Here is a 25893-nt window from a genome sequence, read left to right as displayed (position 1 = left end):
CGACGGCTGTAGGTGGTGGTCGACGACTGTAGGTGGTGGTCGACGGCTGTAGGTGGTGGTCGACGACTGTAGGTGGTGGGTGACGACTGTAGGTGGTGGGTGACGACTGTAGGTGGTGGGTGACGACTGTAGGTGGTGGGTGACGGCTGTAGGTGGTGGTCGACGGCTGTAGGTGGTGGTCGACGGCTGTAGGTGGTGGGTGACGACTGTAGGTGGTGGTCGACGGTTGTAGGTGGTGGTCGACGACTGTAGGTGGTGGTCGACGACTGTAGGTGGTGGTCGACGGCTGTAGGTGGTGGTCGACGACTGTAGGTGGTGGGTGACGACTGTAGGTGGTGGGTGACGACTGTAGGTGGTGGGTGACGACTGTAGGTGGTGGGTGACGGCTGTAGTGTGTGGTCGACGGCTGTAGGTGGTGGTCGACGACTGTAGGTGGTGGTCGACGGCTGTAGGTGGTGGGTGACGACTGTAGGTGGTGGGTGACGACTGTAGGTGGTGGTCGACGACTGTAGGTGGTGGTCGACGACTGTAGGTGGTGTGTGACGACTGTAGGTGGTGGGTGACGACTGTAGGTGGTGGGTGACGGCTGTAGGTGGTGGTCGACGGCTGTAGGTGGTGGGTGACGACTGTAGGTGGTGGTCGACGGCTGTAGGTGGTGGGTGACGACTGTAGGTGGTGGGTGACGACTGTAGGTGGTGGTCGACGGCTGTAGGTGGTGGGTGACGACTGTAGGTGGTGGGTGACGACTGTAGGTGGTGGTCGACGACTGTAGGTGGTGGTCGACGACTGTAGGTGGTGGGTGACGACTGTAGGTGGTGGGTGACGGCTGTAGGTGGTGGTCGACGGCTGTAGGTGGTGGGTGACGGCTGTAGGTGGTGGTCGACGGCTGTAGGTGGTGGTCGACGACTGTAGGTGGTGGTCGACGACTGTAGGTGGTGGTCGACGACAGTAGGTGGTGGGTGACGACTGTAGGTGGTGGTCGACGGCTGTAGGTGGTGGGTGACGACTGTAGGTGGTGGTCGACGGCAGTAGGTGGTGGTCGACGACTGTAGGTGGTGGGTGAAGACTGTAGGTGGTGGTCGACGGCTGTAGGTGGTGGTCGACGACTGTAGGTGGTGGGTGAAGACTGTAGGTGGTGGGTGACGACTGTAGGTGGTGGGTGACGGCTGTAGGTGGTGGTCGACGGCTGTAGGTGGTGGTCGACGACTGTAGGTGGTGGGTGACGACTGTAGGTGGTGGTCGACGACTGTAGGTGGTGGGTGACGACTGTAGGTGGTGGGTGACGACTGTAGGTGGTGGGTGACGACTGTAGGTGGTGGGTGACGGCTGTAGGTGGTGGTCGACGGCTGTAGGTGGTGGTCGACGACTGTAGGTGGTGGTCGACGGCTGTAGGTGGTGGGTGACGACTGTAGGTGGTGGTCGACGGCTGTAGGTGGTGGTCGACGACTGTAGGTGGTGGTCGACGACTGTAGGTGGTGGTCGACGGCTGTAGGTGGTGGTCGACGACTGTAGGTGGTGGGTGACGACTGTAGGTGGTGGGTGACGACTGTAGGTGGTGGGTGACGACTGTAGGTGGTGGGTGACGGCTGTAGGTGGTGGTCGACGGCTGTAGGTGGTGGTCGACGACTGTAGGTGGTGGTCGACGGCTGTAGGTGGTGGGTGACGACTGTAGGTGGTGGGTGACGACTGTAGGTGGTGGGTGACGACTGTAGGTGGTGGTCGACGACTGTAGGTGGTGGTCGACGACTGTAGGTGGTGGGTGACGACTGTAGGTGGTGGGTGACGACTGTAGGTGGTGGGTGACGGCTGTAGGTGGTGGTCGACGGCTGTAGGTGGTGGGTGACGACTGTAGGTGGTGGTCGACGGCTGTAGGTGGTGGGTGACGACTGTAGGTGGTGGGTGACGACTGTAGGTGGTGGTCGACGGCTGTAGGTGGTGGGTGACGACTGTAGGTGGTGGGTGACGACTGTAGGTGGTGGTCGACGACTGTAGGTGGTGGTCGACGACTGTAGGTGGTGGGTGACGACTGTAGGTGGTGGGTGACGGCTGTAGGTGGTGGTCGACGGCTGTAGGTGGTGGGTGACGGATGTAGGTGGTGGTCGACGGCTGTAGGTGGTGGTCGACGACTGTAGGTGGTGGTCGACGACTGTAGGTGGTGGTCGACGACAGTAGGTGGTGGGTGACGACTGTAGGTGGTGGTCGACGGCTGTAGGTGGTGGGTGACGACTGTAGGTGGTGGTCGACGGCTGTAGGTGGTGGTCGACGACTGTAGGTGGTGGGTGAAGACTGTAGGTGGTGGTCGACGGCTGTAGGTGGTGGTCGACGACTGTAGGTGGTGGGTGAAGACTGTAGGTGGTGGGTGACGACTGTAGGTGGTGGGTGACGGCTGTAGGTGGTGGTCGACGGCTGTAGGTGGTGGTCGACGACTGTAGGTGGTGGGTGACGACTGTAGGTGGTGGGTGAAGACTGTAGGTGGTGGTCGACGACTGTAGGTGGTGGTCGACGACTGTAGGTGGTGGGTGACGACTGTAGGTGGTGGGTGACGGCTGTAGGTGGTGGTCGACGGCTGTAGGTGGTGGTCGACGGCTGTAGGTGGTGGTCGACGACTGTAGGTGGTGGGTGAAGACTGTAGGTGGTGGGTGACGACTGTAGGTGGTGGGTGACGGCTGTAGGTGGTGGTCGACGGCTGAAGGTGGTGGTCGACGGCTGTAGGTGGTGGTCGACGACTGTAGGTGGTGGGTGAAGACTGTAGGTGGTGGTCGACGACTGTAGGTGGTGGGTGACGACTGTAGGTGGTGGTCGACGACTGTAGGTGGTGGTCGACGACTGTAGGTGGTGGGTAAAGACTGTAGGTGGTGGTCGACGGCTGTAGGTGGTGGTCGACGACTGTAGGTGGTGGGTGACGACTGTAGGTGGTGGGTGACGACTGTAGGTGGTGGTCGACGACTGTAGGTGGTGGTCGACGACTGTAGGTGGTGGGTGACGACTGTAGGTGGTGGTCGACGACTGTAGGTGGTGGGTGACGACTGTAGGTGGTGGGTGAAGACTGTAGGTGGTGGTCGACGGCTGTAGGTGGTGGTCGACGGCTGTAGGTGGTGGGTGACGACTGTAGGTGGTGGTCGACGGCTGTAGGTGGTGGTCGACGACTGTAGGTGGTGGTCGACGGCTGTAGGTGGTGGTCGACGGCTGTAGGTGGTGGTCGACGACTGTAGGTGGTGGTCGACGACTGTAGGTGGTGGTCGACGGCTGTAGGTGGTGGGTGACGACTGTAGGTGGTGGTCGACGACTGTAGGTGGTGGTCGACGACTGTAGGTGGTGGTCGACGACTGTAGGTGGTGGTCGACGACTGTAGGTGGTGGGTGAAGACTGTAGGTGGTGGTCAACGACTGTAGGTGGTGGTCGACGACTGTAGGTGGTGGGTGAAGACTGTAGGTGGTGGTCGACGACTGTAGGTGGTGGTCGACGACTGTAGGTGGTGGGTGAAGACTGTAGGTGGTGGTCGACGACTGTAGGTGGTGGGTGAAGACTGTAGGTGGTGGTCGACGACTGTAGGTGGTGGGTGAAGACTGTAGGTGGTGGTCGACGACTGTAGGTGGTGGGTGAAGACTGTAGGTGGTGGGTGACGACAATAACTCCACAAGACTCCTACTGATTGTTCTAGTTGACACCTCACGGTAATGTGACGTCATTGTCCATGTGAGGACAGGCTGGAACTACTGAACAAGTTCCAGCTACTGAACCAGGGGGGTGTGGGAAGGGGGTTCCAAATGCCTGAAACCCTGTTTGGGCCTCAGTTGGAAGCCTCAGGAACCTTAGAGGATTCAGTGGAATCCCAGGATGTGTTGCTTTTGACCATATCGTGATTTTCGTGATCTATAGCGCGTGTGCTCGGGAGCACCAAGTGTGTCGGTTCGAATCCTTCCCATGGCTCCTACTGATTTTCTTATAATAATTTATATTTGAGAAAATTAAAATTGTGAATGAACAGCTTGTTAAAACTGCCGAATACGCGTTTGGGGGTCGGCAGCTGCATGGAATGAACATAGCCTAAGGCCGGGTGGCAGAGATTGACACAGTAAAAGAAAAAAGTCTAAGGACAAACTTTATTTAGGGTTTAAAGGGTAAGTAGTATGTTGTTATATATATATATATATATATATATATATATATATATATATATATATATATATATATATATATATATATATATATATATATATATATATATATATATATGCGGGAAATCCACAGAGAAATGGGAAAGAGAGATGAACGTTTCGGCTTTGATTTTTATTGGGGGAGGGTAGGGGGGCGGGGAAGAGGGGTCACTTTGGCACAAGGTACCCTAATGGGGTCACCACTGGAATCTACCCCCCCCCCCCCCCTCCCACCACCATTTTAACACGAGTAATGGTAGTCAAGCTCGAACCGCCCATGATGGCCCCATACGCTCATCAGTGACCCCTGCAAAGTCTTCACACTCGCCTGGACCAAGCCACACACACACAGATATATAGACTTTTCCTGTGATATAGCCGTGAGTGTATTGTGCTTGGTACGGTGCCTGGCGCCCATGGCTGTGCTTGCACGCTCACAATCATGGGTAAAGCAGTCGACGAGGTCAAAGGTGTCCGCTCAAGTGGGGCTTTCACCGGGCCAAGTGGCAGTGTTGTCATGCCCTCAGTGTCTGGCACAAGATTGACAGCGCTACCATCAAAGTGCCCATGTTTATCATGGTATATGTGATAGTGAGTGAGAGTGAGAGAGAGAGAGAGAGAGAGAGAGAGAGAGAGAGAGAGAGAGAGAGAGAGAGAGAGAGAGAGAGAGAGAGAGAGAGAGAGAGAGAGAGAGAGAGAGAGAGAGAGAGAGAGAGCACAACTACCTCCGCCTGTTCTGTACAATGGGTATTTTTTATGGTAAAGAAGCACAATAATTGGAGCAGGGTGGACGTGACATGACAATTCTTACCAGTGGAGGCCGTGTGGGTGTGCCGGGGGCCAAGAGGCCGAGCCCAACACACAAGCTCTACTAAGACAACATCTTCCAAGTAACAGAACGTAAGCAAGAACGTGAGCAAGAACACACAGGTGGGAGCGGGAAATTCAAATTTAAGCGGGAAATTCAAATATTATTATCAACAATTGGAATACGTCGATATTTAACATCAAATACGGAAATAAATGTGGTAAAAAAAAAATATATATAAACCCCAAGAACAAGAAAGTAGTTAGGCGAAGAATATGGGTTGGACGGTCTGGCTTCATGCAGGTCGGCGTTCAATCCCCGACCGTCCAAGTAGTTGGGTACCATTTCTTCTCTCCCCCCCCCCCCCCCGTCCCACCCCAAATCTTTATTCTGACCCCTTCCCAGTTACATATAGTCGTAATGGCTTGGAGCTTTCCCCTGATAGTTCCCTTCCCTTGTAGTCACCACGATCACCACCACCATCACCACAACCCCCACAGTCACCACCACAACCACCACAGTCACCACCACAACCACCACAGTCACCACCACTACACACAACCACCACAGTCACCACCACCACAGTCACCACCACTACACACAACCACCACAGTCACCACCACCACAGTCACCACCACTACACACAACCACCACAGTCACCACCACCACAGTCACCACCACTACACACAACCACCAAAGTCACCACCACCACAGTCACCACCACTACACACAACCACCACCTGGAAGAACCATCAACGGGTTGCAGAGTCCAAGAGTGTACCAGGGGAGGGGTGGATGGGGGGGCTGGAGGGGGGTGAGGATAAGTTGAGGTGTGCGTGGGAGTCTGAGGGTATGGTGAGGGGGTGGAGGGGAGCAAGCGTGAGAGAGAGGGGTGGGGGAGCAGGTGTGAGAGAGGGGGGTGGGGGAGCAGGTGTGAGAGAGGGGGGTGGGGGAGCAAGTGTGAGAGAGAGGGGGTGGAGGAGCAGGCGTGAGAGAGGGGGTGGGGGAGCAGGCGTGAGAGAGAGGGGGTGGAGGAGCAGGCGTGAGAGAGGGGGTGGGGGAGCAGGCGTGAGAGAGAGGGGGGTGGGGAGCAGGTGTGAGAGAGGGGGTGGAGGAGCAGGCGTGTGAGAGAGAGGGGGTGGGGGAGCAGGCGTGAGAGAGAGGGGGGTGGGGAGCAGGTGTGAGAGAGGGGGTGGAGGAGCAGGCGTGTGAGAGAGAGGGGGTGAGGGAGCAGGTGTGAGAGAGGGGGGGGTGGGGGAGCAGGTGAGAGAGAGAGGGGGTGGGGGAGCAGGCGTGAGAGAGAGGGGGGTAGTGGAGCAGGTGTGTGAGAGAGGGGGTCGGGGAGCAGGTGTGAGAGAGAGGAAGGTCAGGAGCAGTCGTGAGAGAAGGGGTGGAGGAGCAGGCATGAGAGAGAGAGGGGGTGGGGGAGCCGGCGTGAGAGAGGGGGGGGTGGGGGAGCAGGTGTGAGAGAGAGAGGGGTGGGGAGCAGTCATGAGAGAGAGAGGGGGTGGGGGTGCCGGCGTGAGAGAGGGGGGGGGAGCAGGTGTGAGAGAGAGGGGTGGGGGTGCCGGCGTGAGAGAGAGGGGGTGGGGGAGCAGGCGTGAGAGAGAGGAGGGTCAGGAGCAGTCGTGAGAGGGGGGAGGGAGGCTTCTGAGTGTTGAGGGGGGGGGGGGGGTCAGCTGGCCAAGATATATATCGTCTTAGTGATTTACACAGAGGAATGTTACATGTCGCTCACGGGAGCCCAGTCCCCATGTTGTGCTTGTCTCTCGCTCCTGGTGGGGGAGGTGCCTTCACCGCTACAGTGACTACCTTCACTGCTACCGTGGCTACCTTCACTGCTACCGTGGCTACCTTCACTGCTACAGTGGCTACCTTCACCGCTACAGTGGCTACCTTCACTGCTACCGTGGCTACCTTCACCGCTACAGTGGCTACCTTCACTGCTACAGTGGCTACCTTCACCGCTACAGTGACTACCTTCACTGCTACCGTGGCTACCTTCACTGCTACCGTGGCTACCTTCACTGCTACAGTGGCTACCTTCACCGCTACAGTGACTACCTTCACTGCTACCGTGGCTACCTTCACTGCTACCGTGGCTACCTTCACTGCTACAGTGGCTACCTTCACCGCTACAGTGGCTACCTTCACTGCTACCGTGGCTACCTTCACCGCTACAGTGGCTACCTTCACTGCTACAGTGGCTACCTTCACCGCTACAGTGACTACCTTCACTGCTACCGTGGCTACCTTCACTGCTACCGTGGCTACCTTCACTGCTACAGTGGCTACCTTCACCGCTACAGTGACTACCTTCACTGCTACCGTGGCTACCTTCACTGCTACCGTGGCTACCTTCACTGCTACAGTGGCTACCTTCACCACTACAGTGGCTACCTTCACTGCTACCATGGCTACCTTCACCGCTACAGTGGCTACCTTCACTGCTACAGTGGCTACCTTCACCGCTACAGTGACTACCTTCACTGCTACCGTGGCTACCTTCACTGCTACCGTGGCTACCTTCACTGCTACAGTGGCTACCATCACCGCTACAGTGGCTACCTTCACTGCTACCGTGGCTACCTTCACCGCTACAGTGGCTACCTTCACTGCTACAGTGGCTACCTTCACCGCTACAGTGACTACCTTCACTGCTACCGTGGCTACCTTCACTGCTACCGTGGCTACCTTCACTGCTACAGTGGCTACCTTCACCGCTACAGTGGCTACCTTCACTGCTACCGTGGCTACCTTCACCGCTACAGTGGCTACCTTCACCGCTACAGTGGCTACCTTCACCGCTACAGTGGCTACCTTCACTGCTACAGTGGCTACCTTCACTGCTACAGTGGCTACCTTCACTGCTACAGTGGCTACCTTCACTGCTACAGTGGCTACCTTCACTGCTACAGTGGCTACCTTCACTGCTACAGTGGCTACCTTCACTGCTACAGTGGCTACCTTCACTGCTACAGTGGCTACCTTCACTGCTACAGTGGCTACCTTCACTGCTACCGTGGCTACCTTCACTGCTACAGTGGCTACCTTCACTGCTACAGTGGCTACCTTCACTGTTACAGTGGCTACCTTCACTGCTACAGTGGCTACCTTCACTGCTACAGTGGCTACCTTCACTGTTACAGTGGCTACCTTCACTGCTACAGTGGCTACCTTCACTGCTACAGTGGCTACCTTCACTGCTACCGTGGCTACCTTCACCGCTACAGTGGCTACCTTCACTGCTACCGTGGCTACCTTCACCGCTACAGTGGCTACCTTCACCGCTACAGTGGCTACCTTCACTGCTACAGTGGCTACCTTCACTGCTACAGTGGCTACCTTCACTGCTACAGTGGCTACCTTCACTGCTACCGTGGCTACCTTCACTGCTACCGTGGCTACCTTCACTGCCACAGTGGCTACCTTCACTGCTACAGTGGCTACCTTCACTGCTACAGTGGCTACCTTCACTGCTACAGTGGCTACCTTCACTGCTACCGTGGCTACCTTCACTGCTACCGTGGCTACCTTCACTGCTACAGTGGCTACCTTCACTGCTACAGTGGCTACCTTCACTGCTACCGTGGCTACCTTCACTGCTACCGTGGCTACCTTCACTGCTACAGTGGCTACCTTCACTGCTACAGTGGCTACCTTCACTGCTAGTGCTACCACAGACCACCCACAAGAGCACCACCACAAGAGCACCACCAGGTGTGGAGCACCACCAGGTGTGGAGCGGGGGAGTCTTAGATAATGTTCAAAGGAGGCACTTCCGCTCAAGTAGCCATCCTCTCTATCTCTTATGGTGTACCTCCCCCCTCACCATACCTCCCCCCTCACCATACCTCCCCCCCTCACCATACCTCCCCGCTCACCACAGCGAGACTCGGAGTGGGTATAAAGCTGGGTAGCGAGACTCGCAGTGGGTATAAAGCTGGGTAGCGAGACTCGCAGTGGGTATAAAGCTGGGTAGCGAGACTCGCAGTGGGTATAAAGCTGGGTAGCGAGACTCAGAGTGGGTATAAAGCTGGGTAGCGAGACTCGCAGTGGGTATAAAGCTGGGTAGCGAGACTCGCAGTGGGTATAAAGCTGGGTAGTGAGACTCGCAGTGAGTATAAAGCTGGGTAGCGAGACTCGCAGTGGGTATAAAGCTGGGTAGCGAGACTCGCAGTGGGTATAAAGCTGGGTAGCGAGACTCGCAGTGGGTATAAAGCTGGGTAGCGAGACTCGCAGTGGGTGTAAAGCTGGGTAGTGAGACTCGCAGTGGGTATAAAGCTGGGTAGCGAGACTCGGAGTGGGTATAAAGCTGGGTAGCGAGACTCGCAGTGGGTATAAAGCTGGGTAGTGAGACTCGCAGTGGGTATAAAGCTGGGTAGCGAGATTCGCAGTGGGTATAAAGCTGGGTAGCGAGACTCGGAGTGGGTATAAAGCTGGGTAGCGAGACTCGGAGTGGGTATAAAGCTGGGTAGCGAGACTCGGAGTGGGTATAAAGCTGGGTAGCGAGACTCGGAGTGGGTATAAAGCTGGGTAGCGAGACTCGGAGTGGGTATAAAGCTGGGTAGCGAGACTCGGAGTGGGTATAAAGCTGGGTAGCGGGTCTCTAGTTGACATTAAGAGAGGTTAGGTCAACAGAGTGTGGCAGCTGATGCTGGTGAACACATACTGGAAAGTGCGGCGGCACTAACTCCATACAGGGTGTTAAGTGCTTGCTCTGCTGCAGCCTGATTCACACACCAGCTTCATCATCATCAGCTTCATCAGCTTCATCATCATTATCATCATCATCATCATTATGGTAACGACGAGGGGCCAACGTGCATATATTGACGTAGTGGACAATTATTCAGTGGAATCTGGTACTGTTGAATTTTGGACGAACCGGAGAAGGTTGTGTATTTATTATGGTAATGAAGCCTAATCTAGCTATCCTAGGCCTAATGCACGGTATCTGAGGCCTAATATAGTATATATATATATGTCATGCTAGGCCTAAAATTATTTTTAGGCTTTATTAAAATTATTTTTAGGCTTTATTAAAATTATTTTTAGGCTTTATTAAAATTAATTACTAGGCTTTATTTGTTTCGGACTATAAATTATAGTGAACAGTACCAAATTCTGGTTATCCACTACGTCAATATATGGACGATGGTGCAGATAGTTACAAAAAGGACTATTTAAACAGGAGGATGGGTTGCCTACCCCCCCCCCCAGTCACCACCATCACCTCCCCCTCTCTCTCCCCAGCCACCACCATCACCCCCCTCCCCCTGTCTCTCCCCAGCCACCACCAACACCCCCCTCCTCTCTCCCCAGCCACCACCAACACCCCCCTCCTCTCTCCCCAGCCACCACCATCACCCCCCTCTCCCCAGCCACCACCATCACCCCCCTCTCTCCTCAGCCACCACCATCACCCTCTCTCTCCCCAGCCACCACCATCACCACCCCCTCTCCCCCCAGCCACCACCATCACCCCCCTCCTCTCTCCCCAGCCACCACTATCACCCTCTCTCTCCCCCAGCCGCCACCATCACCCCCTCCTCTCCCCCCAGCCACCATCACCACCCCCCCTCTCCCCCCAGCCACCACCATCACCCTCTCTCTCCCCAGCCACCACCATCACCCCCTCTCACCCCCAGCCGCCACCATCACCCCCTCCTCTCCCCCAGCCACCACCATCACCCTCTCTCTCCCCCAGCCACCACCATCACCCCCTCTCTCCCCCCAGCCACCACCATCACCCTCTCTCTCCCCAGCCACTACCATCACCCCCTCCTCTCCCCCCAGCCACCATCACCACCCCCCTCTCCCCCCAGCCACCACCATCACCCTCTCTCTCCCCCAGCCACCACCATCACCCCCTCTCTCCCCCCAGCCACCACCATCACCCCCTCTCTCCCCCAGCCACCACCATCACCCCCTCTCTCCCCCAGCCACCACCATCACCCCCTCTCTCCCCCCAGCCACCACCATCACCCCCCTCTCTCCCCCAGCCACCACCATCACCACCCCCTCTCACCCCCCTCTTCTTTCCCACGGCTCACGCCCACCTCACGCCCACACGCCTGCGCTTATATCCGCCTTACTCCAAGAGTCCGCCCATGCTTGTTTACTGACGCCCACATCCGGACACCCGCCCACATCCGGACACCCGCCCACATCCGGACACACGCCCACTTTCGGACACCCTCCCTCATCCGGACACACGCCCAAATCCGGACACACGCCCACATCCAGACACACGCCCACATCCGGACACACGCCCACTTTCGGACACACGCCCTCATCCGGACACACGCCCAAATCCGGACACACGCTCACATCCAGACACACGCCCACATCCGGACACACGCCCACTTTCGGACACCCGCCCTCATCCGGACACACGCCCACATCCGGACACACGCCCACATCCAGACACACGCCCACATCCGGACACACGCCCACTTTCGGACACACGCCCTCATCCGGACACACGCCTACATCCGGACACCCGCCCACATCCAGACACACGCCCACATCCGGACACACGCCCACATCCGGACACACGCCAACATCCGGACACACGCCCACATCAGGACACACGCCTACATCCGGACACACGCCCACATCCAGACACACGCCCACATCCGGACACACGCCCACATCCGGACACACGCCCACATCCGGACACACGCCAACATCCGGACACACGCCCACATCCGGACACACGCCAACATCCGGACACACGCCCACATCCAGACACACGCCCACATCCAGACACACGCCCACATCCGGACACACGCCCACATCCGGACACACGCCAACATCCGGACACACGCCCACATCAGGACACACGCCTACATCCGGACACCCGCCCACATCCAGACACACGCCCACATCCGGACACACGCCCACATCCAGACACACGCCCACATCCAGACACACGCCCACATCCGGACACACGCCTACATCCAGACACACGCACACATCCAGACACACGCCCACATCCAGACACACGCCCACATCCAGACACACGCCCACATCCAGACACACGCCCACATCCGGACACACGCCTACATCCGGACACACGCCCACATCCAGACACACGCCCACATCCAGACACACGCCCACATCCGGACACACGCCTACATCCGGACACACGCCCACATCCAGACACACGCCCACATCCAGACACACGCCCACATCCGGACACACGCCCACATCCAGACACACGCCCACATCCAGACACACGCCCACATCCAGACACACGCCCACATCCAGACACACGCCCACATCCGGACACACGCATACATCCGGACACACGCCCACATCCAGACACACGCCCACATCCAGACACACGCCCACATCCGGACACACGCATACATCCAGACACACGCCTACATCCAGACACACGCCCACATCCAGACACACGCCCACATCCGGACACACGCCTACATCCGGACACACGCCCACATCCAGACACACGCCCACATCCAGACACACGCCCACATCCGGACACACGCCTACATCCGGACACACGCCCACATCCAGACACACGCCCACATCCAGACACACGCCCACATCCAGACACACGCCCACATCCAGACACACGCCCACATCAAGACACACGCCCACATCCGGACACACGCCCACATCCAGACACACGCCCACATCCAGACACACGCCCACATCCGGACACACGCCCACATCCAGACACACGCCCACATCGCTGGAAGCACCAGACATAATAGACATGTGAGAATCTTCAACAAGCCTTCAGACCGTGAGCAGCCAGCAGGCTAAGTTCGGCGTTCAATCCCCGACCGTCGAAGTGGTTGGGCACCATTCCTTTCCCCCCGTCCCATCCCAAATCCTTATCCTGACCCCTTCCCAGTGCTATATAGTCGTAATGACTTGGCGCTTTCCCCTGATAATTCCCTATCATGGAATGAACAATCCCTCTCCCAAGACTCGGAACATAGCGGGTTCGAAAGGGAGCTGTACTCACCTAGTTGTGCTCGCGGGGGGTTGAGCTGTGGCTCTTTGGTCCAGGTGTTGGGCGTGTCTGGTGTTGGCTATGTTTGGCTGCCAGTCCCGTCCACCTTCCACGCCCACATACACTCCCACATGAACATTTTATAGTGTAGCATGTCCCCATGTTGACTGACTTTCGCCCTCCTGGGCTGAGGTATGCTATATGACTGCTGGAACGTATCTGCTATATAAATACTGGAACACTTGATGATATAGTGGACTTGTAGCCAAGATTGTCTACGTAATGCATCAGTTATACAATGTTTGTGATGTTCCTATAACCTGAGCTTGTAAAAGTATCAACTTGTACATTGCTCCTATATCCTTTGTTCACACATTCTTTGGAATAAACATGGTATTGTATTGTAGGTAGAATGGTTCAATGGGTACTTAGTTACACCAGGGGAACTGCTCTCAGTTTAGATTAGTTAATTTATTATACACCCCATACCCATCCTGAGGCCGGTAGTGGACCCCATGCCCATCATGTGGGCGGTAGTGGACCCCACAGCCATCCTGAGGCCGGTAGTGGACCCCATACCCAACCTGAGGCCGGTAGTGAACCTAAAACCCATCCAGAGGTGGACCTCAGACAAAGAAATCCAAGGCCAATGCCGCGACATACAGGAGACACAGTAACAAATTACTATGGAGGCTACACTCCAAGTCCTTCTCTTTCCAGCAAGACACCAGACATAATGAAACTAACGAAGACAACACCACTCATCACACCAGCAGCTATGTCACCACCATCATCCACACATCAGGCAGTGCTGGACACTGCCTGGGCCAGACAAAGTGGACACTAACCTTGTATGTGGTTAGACACCACATTAGACACCTGGTTAGACACCACATATGCCAGACCAATCCTGGAGTATGCAGCTCTAGCGTGGAGTCAAGCACAAAACTAAATTGGAGAAGATTCACATGGGATGCCACCCGACTAGTACCCGAGCTGAAGGGTATGAGCTCACTATACAAGACTCTGAGGGACATGATCACCACGTACAAAACTCTCAAGAGGAATTGATACGATTAAGACACTATTTAACACGGGTGGTACGCGAACAAGGGGACACAGGTGGAAACTGAGTACCCAGATGAGCCACAGGGACGTTTTTCAGTGTCAGAGTAGTTAACAAGTGGAATGTATTAGGCAGTGATGTGGTGGAGGCTGACTCCATACACAGTTTCAAATGCAGATCTGGCGTGGGTGTTCGGGTGTTGGGGTTCGCTTATTGGGCTTTGTTCGGTTTGGCTTGTGACGAGGGCGTAAGCTTGTAGAGTTGGCGCTCAGGTGTGGGCGCTCAGGCGTGGGCGCTCGGGGTACTCACCTAGCTGTATTTGATGTGGGCTTGATGTGGGGTGAGATTGTAAGGAAGGTGCTCGGGGGTCTGGTCACTCCCTCACCACCACCACCACCACCACCACCTGGTCACACTCTCACAACCACCACCACCACCACCTGGTCACACTCTCACAACCACCACCACCACCACCTGGTCACACTCTCACCACCACCACCACCTGGTCACACCCTCACAACCACCACCACCACCACCTGGTCACACCCTCACAACCACCACCACCACCACCTGGTCACACCCTCACAACCACCACCACCACAACCTGGTCACACCCTCACAACCACCACCACCACCACCTGGTCACACCCTCACAACCACCACCACCACCACCTGGTCACACCCTCACAACCACCACCACCACCTGGTCACACTCTCACAACCACCACGACCACCACCTGGTCACACCCTCACAACCACCACGACCACTACCTGGTCACACTCTCACAACCACCACCACCTGCTCACTCCCTCACAACCACCACCACCACCTGGTCACACCCTCACAACCAGACCAAGGCCGCCAAGATGACGGCTTCACCCCCCCCACGCATGTTAACTAATATGGGTCGTTGTGTAACTACCCCCCCTTAACCCTTACCCCCCCCATTATTCCCCTATTCCTTCACCTATGTGTGATGGTGAAGGAGTTCACTTCACCTTGACCCCCAAAGTCAACTTCACCTCTTCCTCATGTGTATTGAAGATAGATGTGCACCTTGTATATTGTTTCCTCGCCTGAATATATATATATATATATATATATATATATATATATATATATATATATATATATATATATATATATATATATATATATATATATATATGGCAGCAGATTTTCATTTAGACATATTTCCTTGAATATGACAGCATATTCCGTGTTAATTATTGTCTTGTTTAGGGCTTGTATTCCTCTGACTAGTGCTCTTGCATCTTGTTTTAATTGGAAAGGAATTGGACGGAAGGGCGGAAGGGACCTACCATCAAAAACTAACTTATTTTGGCTACCCTAAGAGGCTGACCACGACCACCACAAGGGGGGTCGTTGTCGTCGGCAGCCTCTATCAGTCTGGAGGGTAGCATAGCCTTGAGCCTCGAGAATATATGTAATATCCTCATGGCAGTCGTATAGCTCTCTATCTCCAGTTGCCACATGGTGCGGGAAAATAACGGTGCCAATGCTGGCATTTAAACTGGCATTTTTTGGAGGCCCGAATTGAGGTCCTACCACTGCAGGACAACGATGCCGGCCGGTCCGCTGCCTCCTAAGAAGGGGCGGCAACTACACGTGTGCCAGTGCCTGGGGGAGAGGGGGGGAGAGTTAAGTGACCTGGGGTATTAACTGATACAACCACGTGTTTATGGATGTGTAAATCATCAGGGCGTGTACGATTCAGTGTGAGAAAGATCAAAATACTTAGTCCACTTGGCAGGACCAAACAAATCCTGGAACGTAGACGCGTTGGGAGGAATAAGGTACCTCCCGCACCTTCGAGCGCGGGAGGTACGGCGCTAAGTCCCCCCCCCCCCCCCACTGTATGAGGGGAGTTAACCAGCGCCATTGTCACAAGAAGAGAGCCACCCCAGGCGACGAGGTGGTCACCACCGGAGCTTGGGGCTCAACCCAGCCATGGCAGTGGGAGGGGGATTGCAGAGGTTCAGTCAGGAGAGTCAACAAAGAAGCCCCTGGTCTGGGGCCCTACGGTGCCCAGGTGCCCGATCTTCCATTACCGGCCGACACGGGGGGGGGGGCCTGGTCGCCCACCCCTCCAGCCTGTGTAAGTCAGTTCGGTGTCCATACAGCATTAATTTCATAAGTCTGGGTCTCGAAGCCAAGGGATCCCACCTACCAGGGCAGCCAGGGAGGCCGAGCGCTGGCCAGTGCAGGAAGGCGAGCGTCGTCCCCAACGGTGCTCACCCTTTTTAACAGAGGAGTCCTACTGCCTTTTACATTCTCCCACACTAGTGCAAAGACTTTCTTCCTTTCGCCCCAGCCAGGACACCCAACCATCCACCAAAGGCGGGCCCCCTTCAGCGGGAGATCCGTTGACCCGAACAAGATCCCTACAAGTGTACCTTAGCATATATAACACCCGGAGAGCGGGGCCAAGGCAACCCTCCCCGGCGCCAGGGAGTCGTACGTGAACCCCTCACCACGACAAGGGGGGACACTGGAGGAGGAGAGGTAACAGTAGCTAATGCAAGAAGCAGGAGCGTCGGGAGGCATTGCATTAAATGACCTTACAACTGGTAGGGCGGGTCCCAAGTTATAGCCTCTGACCAAACAAGTACATTCAGACTATTCAGATATATAATTTGTACCAAGAGACAACAATGGCACTTTCCTGCACCGTGGGTGATTACCCCCTTTCCAATTTTAATCTTTCCCATTCCACTCAAGAAACAAATTAAAGATCAGCCCAAACTTCGTCTTGAGACAAAGCTCAACGCCTTAAGCCATATTAATATTCTGTCCACAGAATATCTCTCTCAAACCATATACAGTGATGGTTCCCTACACCGCCCCACGGGGGCAGCTGGAAATGTAGTTGTCCTGACAATGGGTGATGGTTATATTTTGAGTTGGGAGTCCGTATAAACAAGTGGGCCTCTACCCTTCACACACAACTATTTGTCTTGCTTCTTGCCCTCAAATGTGTACAAGTCTCCAAGCTTGATACATTAATTGTAAGTAATGTAAATCAAATGTAAACTGTGTCAACAAAATTATCCGCACGCCCTCCGTCACTATGTCATGGAGTGCGAAAATACGTGTAAATATTTAATTCAAAGGAATCTACTATCAGAAATTTTAGCCAAATATCCCCAGTTTGGTAACTGTAGGCAGTAAATGTAACCTTTTCTCCGCTGCCCACTGGTTATGGGGGGGTGCAGGATAAGCATATATATATATATATATTATATATATATATATATTATATATATATATTATATATATATTATATATATATATTATATATATATATATATTGACACTAGGTCACCACATATGTAAATTATGTAAATTGTTGCATAATTTAGAGACAGTATTGGTGGTCGGTCTCAAACCTGCTGTTGATGTAACACTATACATTAAATTTTGTAAGTAGCTCATCGCGACTGTAACTTACTTATCTAAATGAATTTTATGGTTCAGTCCCAATGTGTGTCTGTAACCCTTTCCAGTAGCGCCCACAGGAAGAGTATTGGGGGGGGGTGCATAATAAATGAACTAAACTAGAAAGATGCTCACGCATCCGGCCGAAGATGTTAGATCATCTTGGAAGGTGCTCCACATGTGTGTCAAGGACGTATGAACCGTTGAAATATGCCAGGCAGAAGGTCATACAAACATGTGGGCGATCCTATTATCCTCCCACGGCTGGTGCGCGCGCGAACACACCGCCACCTATTGCTTGAAAGATCAGCTTGATATTCCCCCTCACCCCCACGCTGCCTCCACCTTTCGCGTCCTCTCCCCTATATCATAAAGCTAAATGCTTAGGCCTGACATTCCTGGCTTGGTATTTGTGTAAAGGTGGGGTCGGCGGAGCAGTGCCGTCAACAGTGGCTTCGCTTCCTCTCTCCAGCTCTTCCCACTGTGGTAAGGTAATTAGTGCCAGGGACCCCAGTTAAGTTTTTGTTAAGTGAACGCTCACGTACACTCTCTCCGTCACTCATACTCGCGGCCGAGCGGACAGCGCTCAGGAGTCATAGTCCAAAAATCCCCCGGATTGGATTCACGGCCGAAGCAGAAACAAATGAGCAGTTTCTTTTCATCTGATGCACCTGTTCGCCTAGTAGTAACTAGGTTCCATGGGAGTTAGACAGCTGCTACAGTTCAATTCCATCGAAGTTGTCCTAAAGAATATGTACCGTTGACCCTGTGACACAGATCTGGGGGCTACAGGTCTGGGGCTACAGGTTTGGGGCTACAGGTCTGGTGGATACAGGTCTGGAGTCAACAGGTCTGGGGGCTACAGGTCTGGAGGCTACAGGTCTGGAGGCAACAGGTCTGGGGGCTACAGGTCTGGAGGCTACAGGTCTGGAGGCTACAGGTCTGGGGCTACAGGTCTGGGGGCTACAGGTCTGGGGCTACAGGTCTGGTGGATACAGGTCTGGTGGATACAGGTCTGGGGGCTATAGGTCTGGGGGCTACAGGTCTGGAGGCTACAGGTCTGGGGCTACAGGTCTGGGGGCTACAGGTCTGGGGGCTACAGGTCTGGGGCTACAGGTCTGGTGGATACAGGTCTGGGGCTACAGGTCTGGGGGCTATAGGTCTGGAGGCTACAGGTCTGGGGCTACAGGTCTGGTGGATACAGGTCTTGGGGCTACAGGTCTGGGGGCTACAGGTCTGGAGGCTACAGGTCTGGGGCTACAGGTCTGGTGGATACAGGTCTTGGGGCTACAGGTCTGGGGGCTTCAGGTCTGGAGGCTACAGGTCTGGGGCTACAGGTCTTGGGGCTACAGGTCTGGGGGCTACAGGTCTGGAGGCTACAGGTCTGGGGCTACAGGTCTGGGGGCTACAGGTCTGGGGGCTACAGGTCTGGAGGCTACAGGTCTGGGGCTACAGGTCTGGGGGCTACAGGTCTGGAGGCTACAGGTCTGGATCACAATTGAAGATGGGTCACAACATTATTGAATGTCCATCGCTATGGGTATAGAGACTAGTGAAGACTTCGGGGGGAAGGGGAGGGGGCGCCAATAAATGCTCTTCAAGCATCACCAACAATAATGAAGTAGTTCAGGCCAAAGCACCATCGTAATTGGTGTCTGAAACATCGATCTCTTGCTGGTGACGCTGTGTCACCAGCGAGTACAAGGCCGCCCATTGTCTGTTCTCGATGCGTCAGGTTAGAATTATCACAAGATCCCTTTTCTCTCTCTCTCTCTCTCTCTCTCTCCTCTTTCTCTCTCTCTCTCCTCTTTCTCTCGTCTGTTTGTGTTCTCTTCACCTCTCCAGCTCTTTTCCCGCCATTTCATCGTGTGGTGTTTAAGTGATGGTGTTTGTAATTCTTAGCGTCGGGTAACTGTAAGCGAGAACAAGCAAACTCTAAGCTTCCCGGAAGACACATTAGTCTGACACACCTCAGCTGACTCTCCCTCTCCTCCTCCTCCTCTACCCTTACTCTGTGAGAGGGGTGCCAAGTTAAGGATTAAGGTTACGGGGCCGCTTGGTTATAAGGACCAGGGAGACGGAGGAGGTTACAGGCTACAGTCCCTCTAGTCCTCGTGACTTCACTGATATTCAAGGGAAGTCATTATCAAAAGTCAACGCCAAGTTCAGATGGCTATATTTAATTAAAATTTAAATTTTTGCCCCGAGGGGCGAGTTTATTGGGCAGCGCCACTCATCCTGTAGGTGGACATACCGCCATAGCAGCATGTACAACACTCCCCAATAGGAAGAAAACCCGCTGGGTTGTTCATCCTGTCACTTGTAATGATAATCACGAGGCCCTGCAGGTAGGGAACCCTGGCAAACAGCTTCACTGGCCAGAATATGACGAGGAAAGTTTGACCTCTGGGCCGGGATGTGAGCATAGATATCCTGGTGTCCGGTCACAGCTAAGCACATGTAGATGGGAAGGGTGAACAGATTCAGAGCCACGAGGGCACTGGAAGTGTCCACCATCATAACAAAAGGGTGTTTCTACATTAAATAAAACAGCAGCTGGCAAGGGCTACAGATATCGCACACATCTCTGCTCTGAAAATGCTTGTTTCCGAGGTCCTGCTCACAGAGTTTGCACCCGGAGTGCTCAGGATTGGGAGATCCGTCACCTGTAGCCACCTGATACAGGTAACCCAACTTGATATGAATTCTGTCAAACAGATGGTAAAACTCCTTGGATTCGATACTCCACCTTTTACCTCCTCTAACTTCATGGGGGTGTGGGAAATAATTTCCACCTGACCTCAGTTTGTCGAATTATCATATTGATGCAACAATTATGTAGTTAATTAGTCTATGCCGCCCTTAGGCAAGTGGGTCACACCTCACCATAGTAAACAATTCAGACTGAATTCATCTCTAATTATATTTTAGAGTATACAGTTAGAATAAATTATCCAGTTCTTAAAAAACTAAACTAAATCCACATTGTTGATCCACATTCACTAAAAAACAGCTTGTGCTCCGTATAATTAAATAACAATGAAAGAGGCTCTCCTACTGGAGGTGGTGCAGGAGGCCGCCGCCATGACACCAGCTCCTGGCTGCTCACAGTGTACTGACGCTCACACTGTTGATGATCTACGCCCTAGATATACGCTTCGCTTGTTGGTTTACGGTTGTTCTATACACCTCCATGGTCAACATAGATCAACACCGACCCACGCTTCTTGAGGTTATCTTGAGATGATTTCGGGGCTTGTCGTCCCCGCGGCCCGGTCCTCGACCAGGCCTCCTTTTTTGTTACACACCCCCAGGAAGCAGCCCGTAGCAGCTGTCTAACTTCCAGGTACCTATTTACTGCTAGGTGAATAGGGGCCTCAGGGTGAAAGAAACTCTACCCATATGTTCTCGCCTCCACCGAGGATAGAACCAGGAACCTTAGGACTATGAATCCCTAGCGCAGTCCACTCAGCCGTCAGGCCCCACGCTTAAGACAATAAACTAACCTCTAACTCCGTTATGAATATATTGTTCTGGACAGCATAACATGAGCCATTAGAGGGTTAAGAGTCATTAGTATGGCCCGGTTACAACGCATGAAAATCCACACCGTAGTGTCTGTCATCTCATTCCAAACTCAATTTAAATGTAAAGACTATGGGTTACAAATCCTCTTAATTATAAACTGATATTGTGAGCCTAATGGTGAAACTAGCGGCAGGTTCAAGTTCAAGTATGTTTATTGAGATAAGCAATAAATACATCTCAAAGGGATAGAGTAGCTTAGGCTATTTCTACCCCCTACTTCATAGCGGCAGGTGGCGGGCGAGAAGACGAGGCTACAGCTCCCACCAGCCATGTAAGGGGAGGTGACTGTCCACTACGGGACGGCGCACCCTAGCCCACATCTCTCATTCAATTGTTCACTTAGTAATTGTAGGTAAACCATAATTCATTAATTTATAATTCACAAATAATATTTAGCCCAGTGTCAATATAAATACATGTAGAGCAACTGCCAAAATTCTGGGCCTTCGAGGGTTAAATGATTTGAGAATTATAATCGGTCAACTCAATTGACCAAATACTTGAGTTTAATTTCAAACAAACAATTCAGCATTGAATGGACTAATTCTAAATTAATTAACTCACATAATAATAAACTTCCCTGTGTGTGGAGCTGTGAAACATAACAATAAATCCATTATGCTGTCCACCGAAAATAAATTACTAAAATAACAACTTTGTCCACATAACCATTTGGGGGGGGGGGGAGGTCATGATGGGAGCCAATACCTCCTTAAGAGGGGAAAATGAGGTTGACCCCGACCCTCCCATGGCAGTCACGTACCACCAAACAGTCACCCTGCAAAGCTCAACGAGGTTAGCTCCAAGTGTCTGGTGCTAGACAAACATATATTCTGTCTATTTTTAAGTTAAATTCAGTCCTAAATGATATTCCGCGGAATATTATGCTCTGGTGGAATCCAATTTTAACATTTTATGACACTTGCATGAATGGCCAGTCGGTTTTGAGAATAATGGAATCCTTATATATCAGGGAGCTGCGGCCTCTGCTAAATATTAACGGTTCAGCTACTCAATTGTCCACTGTATAATTCACAGTGGGCCTTCTGTTTTCATTTATAGTCCGTGTTGACTTATTTTATTGTTTATTTTAGTTTCTCCTGATTTGTGTCTTTGGATACTCGTTTCGAGCGTATTGACATTTTGTACTGTTGTATTTAAATTAGGATATATAATATAAATTTTGGTGATCAGTTTTGAGAAATATTTATGTGTCTTACAAGGTGTTTTAACTGCTAATCTATTAGTGTTTTAAATTGTTTGTTTTTATATAAGTTTTCTGTAAGTTTGCTGTTATTATTATAATTTTGAATTAGATTTTAGTATCCACATTATAATTATCAAATATAACTTTGTTCTATCACTTCTTGTAAGTTTAAATTGGTATTTTGTTTTGTTAATATTGTCGCTTTGCCTTTAATCTTTTAATAGGTGTTCCTGTCCAATATGAGTCTTTTGTTTTGCTGCTTGTTTTAATATATCGTTTGTATTTTAGATCTTATGATGAATAAGAGAAGTACTCGAAACGTCATGAATTTTACTTAACAAACATCTTCTTAAAATTCTTCTTTTATGTCAGAAGAAGAAATTCTTCTTTTATTCTTGTTGAGTTGATGAGATGTTGTTCCTTTTCTGACGCAGGGTTGACCTCGTCGACGCGGTCAGGACTGCAGGAGAAGACCCTGGTGCTGAGCTTCCAGGGGGTGGCGCCCCCTAGGAGATCGGGGGGCTCCAGTCCCTCCCCTCACCACCTCATCCTCTCTCTGGCCTTCCCTGACCACACGCGCTTTGCCATCAGCCTCGACAGAGCCCGTTCTCATGGTGAGTACCTGTACTCTCCCTTACATGTACTTCTTTACATGTACTCCCTTGCATGTACTGCCTTATATGTACTACCTTACATGTTGTGCCATATATGTACTCTTCTACTTGAACTCTTTTGCATGTCATTGTATACATGTACTTCTCTATATGTCTTCCTCTACATGTATTTCCCTAGCTATACGCACTTGAGTATGTGTTCATCCCTACATATACTCCACTTCATGTACTCCCCCATATATGTATGCCCCTAAATGTACTCCCTTACATGTACTTGAGTATATATATTCTTCCCTACATGTACTCTACTACATGTATACTCCCATATATACTACTCATATATGTTCTCCCCTATATACCACCCCATATATGTACCCCGCTATATACTACCCATATATGTTCTCCCCTATATACCACCCCATATATGTACTCCCGTGTCATTCCCCACAGTCGGGGACAGGAAGCCAGGGGCCCTCTAGGCTAATAACTGTCCGGGTGAACAGGTGCATCAGGTGAAGAGAGAAAAGTTGCCCATACGCTTCTCTCCTGCCCTGGGATTTTAGACCCGGAATTTCTCGGCTGTCACATTTAAGCAGTTGACTTAAACTTAATTGTTTTTGTTTTTTGTTTTTATTATGAAACTTCCTACAAGGTAAGGCGATCATATGTTTCCTGTTTCTGTTCATCGTCTTACCTGGCCGTCTGCTGTCTGGCGTGGGAGGGAGGCGTGGGAGGGAGGTATGGGAGGGCGTGGGAGGGAGACATGGGAGGACTAACGTTCCACTGGGCGTCTCCATCTTGTACTAGCCATATACGGACGAAACTTTCCAAATTTCATCTCAACGTTACCACCCAGTTTATTTTGTGTGTGTGTGTGTGTGTGTGTGTGTGTGTGTGTGTGTGTGTGTGTGTGTGTGTGTGTGTGTGTGTTCACCTAGTTGTGCTTGCGGGGTTTGAGTTTTGGCTCTTTGGTCCCGCCTCTCAACTGTCAATCAACTGGTGTACAGATTCCTGAGCCTACTGGGCTCTATCATATCTACATTTGAAACAGTGTATTGAGTCAGCCTCCACCACATCACTGCCTAATGTATTTCATTTATTAACAACTCTGACACTGACAAAATTCTTTCTAACGTCTCTGTGGCTCATTTGGGTACTAAGTTCCCCCTGTGGCCCCTTATTCGTGTTTCACCCGTGCTAAATAGTTAGTCTTTGTCCATCCTGTCAATTCCCCTGAGAATTTTGTAGGTGGTTATCATGTCTCCCCTCAGTCTTTCAGTCTTCCAGGGACGTGAGGTTTAGCTTCCTTAGCCTTTCCTCGTAGCTCATACCTTTCAGTTCTGGGACTAGTCTGGTGGCATACCTCTGAATCTTCTCTAACTTTGTCTTGTGTTTAACTGTGGTATGAACTTCAGGCTGGAGCTGCATACTGCAGGATTGGTCTGACATAAGTAGTATGCAAGGTCCTGAATGTTTCCTTACACAAGTTTCTAAAAGCAGTTCTTATGTTGGCCAATTAGCATATTCCGCTGATGATATCCTTTTGATGTGGGCTTGTAGGGAAAGGTTCGATATGATATCAACCCCAGGTCTTTCCCTCTAATTGTCTCTTTCAGGATTTCACCTCCCAGATGGTACCTTGTGTTTAGCCTTCTGCTCCCTTCGCCTAATTTCATTACTTTACACTTTCCTGAGTTGAACTTTAGTAGCCATTTTCTAGGCTATTCCTCCAGTTTGTCCAGGCCGTGTGTATGTGTACTCACCTATTTGTGCTTGCGGGGGTTGAGCTTTGGCTCTTTGGTCCCGCCTCTCAACTGTCAGTCAACTGGTGTACAGATTCCTGAGCCTACTGGGCTCTGTCATATGTACATTTGAAACTGTGTATGTGTGTGTGTCTGTGTCTTTACTATTTGTATCTGCAGAATCGAGCTATTAGCTCTTGTACCCCGCTTTTCTAACCAATTTATTTTTCCTCTATTATGTCTACTACATATATTTCTCTTACACACGCGCGCGCACACACACACACACACCCAGGAAGCAGCCCGTAGCAGCTGTCTAACTGCCAGGTACTTCCCAGGGCATCAGGTTGAAAGAAACTCTGTCCATTTGTTTCTGCCTCTGCCGGGGATTGAACCCGGGCCCTTCGGACTACAACCCCAGAGCGCTGCCCACTCAGCCGCGAGGCTCCCTCTGTATGTGTGTATGTGAGTGTGTGTGGGTGTGTGAATCTACCAGTAGTGTGCGTACATGGCAATAATTAGAGTGAATTAGTTTACAGTGTAATCACTGTACTCACACACATTGTGTTCAACCACCGTCATTATTCTCTCGGTGGTTTTAAGCTCGGATAAGAAATATTTCATTACCTGTGACCACACCGGGCATTGATACCCCTAACGTTGGGTTGATCCTCGTGTCTCACCGCGTGCCCTAACCTTGCCCACGGTGGCTATTCACAGTAGCGACGCATCCACGGTAGTTACTCCACAGTAGCGACCCGCCCACGGTCGTTACCCCACAGTAGCGACCCGCCCACGGTAGTTACCCCACAGTAGCGACCCGCCCACGGTAGTTACCCCACAGTAGCGACCCGCCCACGGTAGTTACTCCACAGTAGCGACCCGCCCACGGTCGTTACCCCACAGTAGCGACCCGCCCACGGTCGTTACCCCACAGTAGCGACCCGCCCACGGTAGTTACCCCACAGTAGCGACCCGCCCACGGTAGTTACTCCACAGTAGCGACCCGCCCACGGTAGTTACCCCACAGTAGCGACCCGCCCACGGTAGTTACTCCACAGTAGCGACCCGCCCACGGTAGTTACTCCACAGTAGCGACCCGCCCACGGTAGTTACTCCACAGTAGCGACCCGCCCACGGTAGTTACTCCACAGTAGCGACCCGCCCACGGTAGTTACTCCACAGTAGCGACCCGCCCACGGTCGTTACCCCACAGTAGCGACCCGCCCACGGTCGTTACCCCACAGTAGCGACCCGCCCA

At 52.4% G+C, this 25893-nt stretch overlaps 2 protein-coding genes across 4 annotated transcripts in view; one reads left to right on the top strand and one right to left on the bottom strand.

The window, feature by feature from the left end:
• The window catches only part of LOC123775032 (transmembrane protein 62), a 197772-nt gene that overhangs the window by 88988 nt on the left and 82891 nt on the right, over positions 1-25893 (bottom strand). The gene's annotated exons all lie outside the window — the stretch shown is intronic.
• Positions 1-25893, top strand: part of Tsp (Thrombospondin) — a 110410-nt gene that overhangs the window by 7296 nt on the left and 77221 nt on the right. For all 3 annotated transcript variants that reach the window (XM_045769785.2, XM_045769784.2, XM_045769783.2), the window contains exon 2: positions 22711-22890. In XM_045769785.2, coding sequence (XP_045625741.2) covers positions 22711-22890 — 180 coding nt within the window. The remainder of the gene's footprint in view (positions 1-22710; positions 22891-25893) is intronic.

The sequence above is a fragment of the Procambarus clarkii genome, chromosome 92 (assembly GCF_040958095.1).
Source record: "Procambarus clarkii isolate CNS0578487 chromosome 92, FALCON_Pclarkii_2.0, whole genome shotgun sequence".
Lineage (NCBI taxonomy): Eukaryota > Metazoa > Arthropoda > Malacostraca > Decapoda > Cambaridae > Procambarus > Procambarus clarkii.
Note: the sequence above shows the minus strand (reverse complement) of the source record. Positions and strands in the feature narration are given on the sequence as shown.